The sequence below is a fragment of the Lytechinus pictus genome, chromosome 18 (genome assembly GCF_037042905.1).
Source record: "Lytechinus pictus isolate F3 Inbred chromosome 18, Lp3.0, whole genome shotgun sequence".
NCBI classification, from domain to species: domain Eukaryota; kingdom Metazoa; phylum Echinodermata; class Echinoidea; order Temnopleuroida; family Toxopneustidae; genus Lytechinus; species Lytechinus pictus.
Window position 1 is genome coordinate 24,566,307 of NC_087262.1, and position 11,158 is coordinate 24,577,464.

An 11,158-nucleotide genomic window follows, 5' to 3' on the forward strand; every position below is an offset into this window, starting at 1 on the left:
AAAAAATTTCAGGATTTGTAAATGACGGCCATTGAAGGAGATAATTTGAATAAATTATGCATAAATTAGCAAACATAATGTTTGAGACCAAGTTAAAGGATTACCTACCACCAGTATAATGCTATCGGATAATATAAATAAAGATCAAAATTAGCCTAGATGTGAAAGAGAATAAAATAATGTGTTACGTTTGAATTTCGTATAGATCGTAAGTATACGTCATGAAGCTCTGCCATATGAAAGAAAAGAAAAATGGTCGATAAATGAACTGGGAGAAGGAGTATTTGTGATTTTCGAATAAATGGACGACCTGGTCAGTTATCAATATGTGAAGAAACAGCACTGCACATTTCGGCAACTGCACATTTTGGTAACCTTACCAATGACGAATGCCAGACGAAAAACGATGGACGTCAGACGACGGACGACAAATGACGGACGACGAACGACGGATGTCAGACGACGGACGACGGACATCAGACGACGAACGATGAACGTCAGACGACGAACGACAGACACCAGCTCATCTGCCCTATCGGGCTGGACGAGCTAATAAAACAAATATAAAGTATAATGAATGAGTTGGCAACATGCGCTCTAGGTAGATCTGGGTAGACCTGGGACTAACTGTAATGTACTAATGTGGCTGTCATACAAACAAAATCGATACCTATAACCTATAAAAAAAAATATCGTGTTATTTTTAAATGACATACCGTCCGTTGACATCTATAGTCGGTTTCATTCCTGTGATTATTACATGACCAATGTTAAGTCGAACAGACTTAATTGATTCATGACATTAATCAATCCCACCATGCACATTTTTTTTCTGCACATGGGTAAAGAGCGTTCATTTTAGACACTAAAAGAATACACATTGTACGTACTGCTTTGATTTTAATCTGAAACTATCGTTCTTTTGTAATTTCCTTTATTTAACCATGACACTGCTCCCACCTAGCCACAGATCTGTATGCTTCTGCCTTCCGTTTGTCTTCTATTCTTCTTTATTATTCTTCTTCCTCCATAAGAATCCCTTTCTCCTTGAATCTCTTTCTCCTCCTGTGTTGACAAGTCCCTATAATTTCTTACACTTGAAGTATTCTTTAGTCCTCCATCTCTTTGATGTTGGTTTTTCATCCAGCTCGGTGAGCAGTATCCTTAAAATCCTTATATCCAATTAGAAGAAGGAAATTTAAATCCTTGTTAGTAAGTCTCTAGACACCCTCTTCTAGAAATACCACTGATGCTTAAATGAACCAGAGCAGGTGCTTTCAGCCCACATTTATACCTACTCAAGAAAATAATCTCAAGATCTACCTTCAATAATATTACCCTCGACAAAGGCCATCAAGATATCTATCAAAGGAAACCTCGCGGGCAGGTGCTTAACTAAATGGTTTAACACTTTGTCATCAAACTGTCATACAAAGCCAGAGGTGAGAGATAGTTTTGTTTGATTGTAAAAGGGGGTGATTAAATGCTCATCAAAATTTTTGGATTAATTGTTGCTGATGTAAATCTATATTTTGGTTGTGAGGGCAAGTCTTAGATGGATGTGGACCTTTCTTTGACTATTCCGCCAACGCGAGATGTTGTCGACAGATAGGTCGCGGTGAACAGGTTTCTGCAAATATTTGCCCCTCACCTCACCTTCCCGATCTCATTCTCTCTCCAAGCTCAAACGCTATGTGATCTTTCGATTGCAATGACAATTGATGTTTAAATAATTTCTAGCTCTAGACTCCGATTCACCTTCCGTGCGTTAATCCGCTAAATGATTTTTGCTTTCAAGTCGGCCCTATCTGATTTTCTGCCATTGTGTGACGAATTGGCAACTGCTGGGTGACGATTTTTTTTTTCTTTCGCGGTGTTCCAAAGAATTCGATTAACACATTTAAGCATAATATTTATTTGATACCTATCGTGATTCGTATGTATCATTAAACATTGCATTCAAAGTTAAATAAACGTGGCAGGGTGTGCAGGAATTACGAAAATCTAAATATAATGTCAAGTTGAAACGAAGGGAGGAAATGAAATGAAAATGGTCCACCGTGACGTTCATTACAGTCACCATTTCCCAGTATTATTATTGTTAAATAAAATCCGGCTTAATAATAATAATAATAACATAGATTGTCATTTGTAAAGCGCTTTATCAATCTACGACTGCTCAAAGCGCTTCACAATTATTATTACCCGGTGACTGGATTCATAGCATTTCAAGCAGCCTGTTAGGCGCACACTTGCTAAACCAACCACAATGGCGGTTGTTTCCTACCGGTACCGGCTTAATAATCATTGACACCCCCAAACAAAATCAAGCCAAAAAGATAACGATATTTGCTTTCAAATTGATCAATATGAAATGAGATTTCAGTCAGAAAGATCTGAGATTTACTTTAAGCTGTTAAAAAACATTTCGGTTGTCAGAAGTGTGCCTAAATTGATTTGGAAGCTTCATTTAAATTATATGACGTCCAAGGCCCTTGCATATTTAGAACTCAATGCCTGTGCTGGTAACTAACAAAATATAATGTAAAACTTATAGTACGAAGTTCTCTTTGTTTAACATAAAATATTCTTGCACAAGGTCATCTGACATGTGATTTCCGATGGATTTTCGTGCGGTTTTTTTTGACGTATGGTCAATTTCGTCATACGTTGGCGCACTCTATGCCGAACATTCGGCTGATGTAACCTGGCTGCGGTTATCACAATCTGTGCTGTCAAGGGGGTCTTTCTTTGATTTTAAACTTGGAGTTGTAAAACAGGGGAGGAAGAGTTTTCTATATTTATTATGTACTTCTTTGGTTATTATTCATGAAGATGACAGAAAAAAGTTCATTTTATTTTTTTCTTAAGATATATATTTATTACACACCAGCTAAATGTATGAATTGTGTGCTTTAATGTAGATATTATCAGGTTGCGGGAAATACCCATTCTTGTTGAAGACGGTTTCTTCTTTAATAAAAAAAAAATATACAGTGAATGCTGTATGATGATGCAAAGTTCGATTCCTAAAATTTATAGCATTTTTTGCTTTCCAAACCTAAGTTTGCTTAAAATTCTAAAATCATTCATTCTTGAAAATGTAATGAATACTGATACGTTATATCATCATCTAAATATGTTGGTAACTGTGATTTGATAATAAATTTCCTTTTAATAGATTGAAAATTAATATAAATGAGTTTTTAATACCGCATCTCAAAATAAATTGGTCACAAAAAACAGACGGTCTTTTGGGCAACCTGTCGTGAAATTTAGGTCGTATGCTACATTGTCTAAATATATCATCATGACTGCCAAGGGATAGCCGCTTGACAAAATTTGATACCACCATTTCCTACATAGTTAATCAATAAAAGGTTTTTGAAATATCTTATATTTATTCGTCGGTTCCCTTCTTGCACTTTAAGTCATTCATTATTGCTTTACCTCTCATCCATTCTACGTCTTTTTTCTTTTTTAAATAAATCACAAGACACCTAAAGTAAGTCGTTAATAAGTGAGACCTATCACCACTGATATATACAACAACATTTGATCATTTCTAATAAGATGTTCATTGGTGATTTAAGCCATATTCATGAAACAAATGTCTCGAAGGGTAATAACCATTTTTATTCAATTGTTCATTCGTCTGACCATGCATTTATTGTATTTTGAGATTTTGACAAAATATATCATTTTGTTATTTTTGTATTGACAAAAAAATAAAATCATCTACGGTGTTTAAACAAAGTGAAAAACAAATCGTCACGAAGTAGACAGGGAGAGAACAATTTTTTTTCTCTCCTCCCAGACTTTGATTGATCTTTACTATCATGTCATTTCTCTCATCACCATATGTGTGTCATAAGATATCCATCTCGAATCATCATTTATCAGTCTCATCTCATAATCATCTTTCTATTCAGTCCTTCCAATCAGCTGATCTACGCGAGCGCCATTCATAAAAAAGACACAGAACTCAGACATGTCTGTTACCCGCGTGTATTAAAAAAAGAGGCAAATTTGAATTGTGATTTTTTTTATTTTTTACTCATTTCTGACACCAGTTTATCCATCAATTCTTGGTAACAGAAGGTCTGGTGTATTTACTGGATGATGGGAGCTAAAGACAGGTGGACAGTGGTGTCGCGATTATTTTCTTCAATTCCAAGAGAGTTTTTCTTCCTGTTTTTGTAGTCCTCAAACGCTTCCCGATGCGCGCCTTCTTTTGTAAAGCCATTCACAAGATCACGATTTGTACGTTGTTTGTTGGTTTTGCGCGAGTTTGCTGACATCCGTCAAAGATCTTGTTTTAGAGAATCTTATCTGAAATATCTTGACCATTTCTGCCACGTGCTCGTCTTATGTTCTGACTTTAAAAAATGAACATCAATAAAATAATTACTCTCTCGAACTGATCAATCACATTTGATTGATATTAAATTGTTAATATTTAATTTTAAATTTTGATAGATGTTATACAAACAAGGGACTACTACGTGAAATATTATATCAACTTTGTTCAACGTTCATCAAAGTACTACCTACTTAAATTCATTCAAAATAAATAAGCAAACAACCAGTATATCGCCTAAAAATTAGCCTTAATACCACAAACTCATACACATAAGTGGTATGGAATTTATCACTCAAACTACACTTTGCTTAATTCAGAAATTATTTTAATGGTTTTTAACAAAATGTCAAAGTCACAAGAGTGTGTATGTTTAACAGACTATTCTTTATTTTGTATCTAGGGGCTTTAAATAAAAAAAACCGAAAGAGACCAAGAGTTGGTTATAATTAATGATAACCAATGCATCAGTCTATTTTTATGATTTATCATTAATCTTTTAGAGCAAAATGGTTGTAAAATTGAATTCCATTATCTCTGACCTGAATCATTGATACATGGACCATAATGGGTTAAACCAACTACCTAGTATTAATAGTGAGGTATAATTATTGCTTTAACGAAATTACCATTCTGCCAAATCCAATTTCATTTCCAATCGATATCTATTTTATTGATAATGGCCCTGTAATTACTCGTATAGAGATTATCAAATAAACTGATTGATATAACAACAATTGGGGCAATGGTATCTTGTAATTTCGCTGTAAAGAGTTTGATAAGTAGTAGCGTCGATGTAATTCTTATTGAGTACAATTGGGACATTGCTCAATGCGGTTGCTTTAAAAAACTATTTAAATTCCAATCTGCGACTAAAATAGAGAGGTCGTCACCCTTTGTGACTATTAATCAATGGAAATTCCTTCCTTAACGTATTTTATTCAAAATTTGATTTATTTTTACAAGAATTGATGAAGCAATTAGCCTGACATGTTCCTGTTTGATAAACTGTCTTGAAGGATTGACTTTAGAATAATAACAGACATTTGAGGGATGACGAAGACGTATTTCCACATTTCTTTTCTAATATCAAGTTCAGTTTGAATTAATGAAGCCCCACAATGTTACCAGGATTGATGAGACAGTTCGATTCAGAACTTGGAAGTTTGTGGGGAGACCGATAAAATCTAAGACACGCTTTCGTTCTGAAGGGGTGACGAGAACATGGAATTAATTAAGATCTCTTGCGATTAGTTAATGATCCCTAAACATCACACTGGTTTGACTACCTAATGTAGCGATTGGAATTGTTCAATTTGTCGTGATTTATTTCCATGAATAGGTGCATAGGATCCAAGCATAAACAAACAAATCTGAGTCGGAGAAAAGCTTTTATTGAGTACAAGGCCATGTCGCCGAAGATTGAATCAGAAGATATGATTTTACCCGGTTTTTCTGGCACATTTAGTCAGTCAGTAATGTGGAGCTCCCAGGTCCGTGCTGAAAGACTGACCTGGAACTCGTTGCATAAAAGATTGCGGACAATGGTAGCTCTGACATCGATCGTAAATTAGACATTGCAACCAATCAAAATTACGGTTTCAATATAAATTTGAGCGTTTAAAACGTTTATACAATATTGGGTTAATGTTTTTGGGGTAAAATAATGTTGTGTAATGTTGTGTAGAATTACCCATGAAATGTGTTAACCAACAAATGTGCATGTCCCTTTCAACACAGAATTTGACGTGGTTTTGCTCAACTTTTTTTTAAAGCGATAAAGCAAATATTTATACGTGGAGCGTTGTGGCCCAGTGGATTAGTCTCCGGACTTTGAAACAGAGGGTCGTGGGTTCGAATCCCAGCCATGGCGTAATTTCCTTCGGCAAGAAATTTATCCACATTGTGCTGCCCTCGACCCAGGTGAGGTGAATTGGTACCCGGTAGGATTTATTCCTTGAACGCCTATTAAAGGGGAATCCAGCCTTGGCCATAAAATGTTGTGTTGGGAAGGAGAAAAATAAATTAAACAGAATGGTGAAAGTTTGAAAGAAATCGGACAAGCAATAAGAAAGTTATAGCTGCTTTAAAATTGAGATCACTAATACTATGTAGATTTCAAATTGGCAACTGGGTAAGTAAATTATGACAAGGGGCAAGGACAACTTTCCCATAGGCCATGTACTTTATTATCAGGGATTTGTGGTTTTCTCCAAAGTACCCATTCCCCTGGGGCAGTAATCTAAATATAACCCAGGTAGCATCATTTCCTCATGAAAGAAAAATATAATTTGAAATAAAACTTTTGGGAAAAATTACATTTTAGCCATAATATGTATTGGAGTACATGGAAGAGTAGTCCTTGCCTTACATCACTATTACATCATATATGCGGCCAATTTGAAGTCTCCATGGGTACAGTGATTACCAATATTTACAACTTTTAAAAATTCATAACTTTCTTGTTGTTTGTCCAATATTGTTCAAACTTTCACCTATCAACTTGTCTGATTTTTCTTTTCCTTATAAAAACAATTTTCTATTTGGGTTGGATTCCCCTTTAATATGGCGGCTCAGCTACGGCCGGGGTAATAATATGATACCAAGTATAAAAGCGCAGTTGAGTATATGCACATAATAACTGCGCTATATAAATGGACATGTTATTATTTTTGTTATTTAAAAATGTCATTACAATATAATTTGATATTTCTTTGATTTATCTTGATTTAATCAAGTCAGTTTGTCACTGGGGTTGGTTTGACCTATATGGTATTAATTCTCATTACCATGTCCCTTGGAGGGGACCTAAAGCCATCCGTCATTTGGTTACTAACGAACATGCACCCTCAACACCCGGGTTAAATGACTCCATAAACCACTAAAACCACCCTGACCTCGTAACCATTACGGGTAATGATGATGAATTCTTTGACTGGAGGGGTAACAAAAATCTATTCTGATGTCATTAATGAAATTATTACTTTTTTCATTAGTTCATTTTGTTCGTACTTGGTAGTTGTAAGATTCTTCGGTACTTATTTTGTCAAATGTCAGTACTTGTTGTGGTTTCTGTTTGTTGTTTTGTTCGTTTGTCTGTTAGTTTTATTTTATCCATGTATCGTTTTTGTGAAAAAGACACAAGCTAACAATCTTTTAAATATACGCTTCTTGGCGGTAGAATGTTTGTCGTCTCTCTATCCAACATGTCCAGTGGCGGTACCAACGGGGGGGGGGGGCATTATGGCATTTCCCCCACCCCGTCGGGGTCGTTGCCCCCCCCCCCACTCCCGAAAGTTTGAAAACTAAAAAAAAGTATACAAAAATGCGCGTCTGCCCCCCCCCCCCAAAAAAAGTCTCCCACCCCGCTAACCCCCTATTTAAAAAAATCCCGGTGCCACCACTGAGCATGCACCCCTTGGTGTCTTTGCTAGCACCATTTGAATCATTGGTACTCAATAGCACCCTGTGTGATGATACCTCTATAATGATTGTGTTATCAAACACAACACCCTGTTTGATGATGGTGTAATGAAGCACAACACCCAATATAATGAACGCAGGTTCCTTTCTATCTCTACTCGTCGCCTATAGAATATTTTTTAAACCATGTTTTCTTTTCGATGATGTCGGTAAAAATGGACAACAATCACCAATTTTAAAGGCCATTGATATTGACCGATCGGTATGACGGATGGCACACTTTACCATTGTCTGGAACCATCCCCCGTATCACCAGTTTGATAATATTTTCTTTTTGAAATTTCACGCTTTTTCTTTCAATAATGAAACTATGAGGTGAGGGAAAATAGGGCAGATTAAAGCCAGACAGATAAAAGTTGGTGCCAGCCTACATCTCTTATACCCATGCCTAAAATGTGTAAAATATCTCCTCTTCAAGAGATTCTGTTTTATATTTGAATTTCAATAACTCATTGCTATCGTCGCGCCAATCAAAATATATTCGTAAGAGATATAAAAGGCTTTATTCGAATCGATTTTGAAAGGTTCTTGGTTTAACAAGGGCGTATCAAAAGTGAGATTGATTTTGTTGATTTTTTATATAAAATTTATCGATATGAAATAAATATACATCAAAGATTGTGGTTAGAGTAAATAAATATTTTGAAATAGGTTAACTTTTCAATATGATATGCACTCTAAAAAAGATTGAGTAAAAATTTACCCAACATTAGGTAAAAAGCCTGTGTTTTGGATAAGATTTTGTTCCATATTAGGTAACATACATGATTTAAGCAACATTGGGTAAAATGTACACAGTTTTTGGTATCGTTTGACCCAACAAACATACATGTCAAATCTTTACCCACTATTAGGTGAACATCAATGAGTGAAATTGAATAATATTTGTTTTATTGTCCGTAATTGATTTATTTTTTTCTGAGTTTAATTTTAATCTAAGAAAGCATGCAGGTCGGTCGAGAGTGAAATATTGTCTCAATTTGAGGCACATTGATAAGTACGAATTGCACATGAATGATCATGTGTCTAATTACTGTGTGAATATTTTGTTTTTCTTTTGAATCAATTAAACAATAAAAAAACGAAATAAATAGAAAAAAATGAAGATAGAGATAGCGATCGTGGGTTTGAGAAATACATGGATATAAAGAAATGGAGAGCTCTGGAGATAAAAGTAAAGAAAACGAAAGAGGGTGGAGAAAGACAGAGAGAGAAAGATGCGAACAGAGAGGAAAGAGACAGGGTGATTTTTTCTCTTCCTTTTTTACAACACCTTCATAAATATTTGTGATTAGTTTGCAGAAGTGTTGCATCCACCTTATGTCATATTTACCCCTCTCCATATCCAACTCCCCCACCACCACTACGACCATGACCACAACCACCACCACCGCCACTATCACCGCCACCACCACAAATATCATCACCACCATGAACACATCCACCATGACCACCACCACCACCACCACCTCCACCACCATGACCACAGCCACCACCACCATCACCACTAACACCACCACCCCCAACACCACTATCACCAGTCATCTTTCATACCCGGTTATGGGAATCTATTTTAGCTGGATTGAAAACACAATCGGTCGGCAGATCTAAGATATACCTTGATAATTATCTACTCTGATTATCTATACTTCGAACAAAATAAAATGGGTTTACGAGCCTGTGTCACGAGTATCTACACGATCTAGAATAAACTGGGTGGTTTTAGCGAAAAATAAATTATCTGATTGAGACTTTTGTGGCCAAGAATAATAAATACGTTACAGCATGACTTTTTAAACAAATCGGTCAACCAGATATATTAAGAGGTCGAAAGGTGACAGAAGAATAAATCATGGATGATGATAAGTGGATGAATATTTACAAAAGGTGTGTAGATAATGACTTTTAATATAATTTCTATAATTGAAACACGGCAGGGGAGATGGTAGTGATACAAGAGGGTAACACAAGGAATAAATCAAACATGAAAATAGGGCATTTAAGTCAAGTTTTAGTTTGACAAATTTGAAGAAAAATTGGACTGATTGTGTGAATGGTCAAGAAAGAGAGAGAAGGATCGAAAAGGAGAGAGAAAGAGAGAAAGACACTTAAAAGTATTTATTCTTTGTACTTATTTATCCTTCGAAGTTCACAATAAAAAACATAAGTGTACATAGGAACATGTAAAAGCAAGATATAAAATGATTAGTAAGAAACAAAAATTGAAAAAAAAAATACAATATGTATACCAAAAGAGACATGAGGATAGTGAAATCGGAAGGACACCCAGTTCAGCTCTGCCCATAGACTGTTCTTCCATGGCGTCCAAGGATTAAATCACAAAGTGATAGAAGAAAAGTCTTACAAAAATCTTTTGGAACAAAGGGGGGGGGGATTGGGGTATGGGGGAGGGGGAATCCAGTATCAAATTAAAAAATACTTCATGTATCAGAGAGGAAGGCACTTTGATTTGCAGGGAGGTTGTTGAACTGAGAAGCATCTCCGTACGAGAATAAACGTTCACAATAATTTTTTTTTTAGGTTTTGCCTATATTAAATTTCCGTGGGACCTGAAAGAATAATTATATTGGCTACTGGTATGTTGGAAAAATACTTTTGAATATTAAGGAGCAAGTTCATTTAAGGCCTTAAAGACCATTGTATTTAGATGACAGCATCGTCTAGTTGATAAGGTATTCCAACCCAAACGAACATGTAACTCACGCATAGACACCCAACTGTATAGACTAATTCCAAAAGTGAAGGCTATAGAAAAATAGATGAGGCAAACAACCACAGATATTGTAAGTGTGTCCCATCGCCCCCCTAAAAATACCCCATGTCAACCAATATTGGTATATTTCAACCAACAATGCAGTTGTAATAATACTACCATATCAATAAAGCTTTAGCGTGATCGTTTTGGGGAAGGGGGTCGGACACGTCTTCACCAATTGTTGGGTTATTTTGATGAATCTTTTTAGATTGAATGGACCGTATTCTGAAATTGGGTTTAATTTAAAGTCTGGTTTAAAGTTGTGGTTTAACTATGGACAGCCAATAGTTGCATAAATCTATAACAATACAATATAAATGTATCAGCTCATTTTTCGCTATAATCATTCTTAACTGTTTCGGAAAGATGAATACGATAACTTTCTTCACGATTCACAAGTCAGGAAAAAGCACAGTAAGCATAAGAAACATGCAATGTTAGGAAAGTTTTGACATGTTTGGCTTTCCATAATTTTAGCACAAAGTTAGAATTCAGAATACCGGCCTATGGGTATCAGAATGGTCAGGGGATTATTTGCA

General features: G+C 35.6%; 1 protein-coding gene across 1 annotated transcript; it reads right to left on the reverse strand.

Moving 5' to 3' along the window:
• Nucleotides 1–150: 150 nt before the first annotated feature.
• Nucleotides 151–9,388, reverse strand: LOC135157457 (ctenidin-3-like). The gene is made up of 3 exons (XM_064112808.1): nucleotides 9,194–9,388; nucleotides 381–549; nucleotides 151–155 (listed from the first exon to the last, which is right to left on the reverse strand). The coding sequence occupies exons 1-3, from the start codon at nucleotides 9,386–9,388 to the stop codon at nucleotides 151–153; spliced, it is 369 nt and encodes a 122-aa protein (XP_063968878.1).
• Between the last annotated feature and the right edge of the window lie 1,770 nt (nucleotides 9,389–11,158).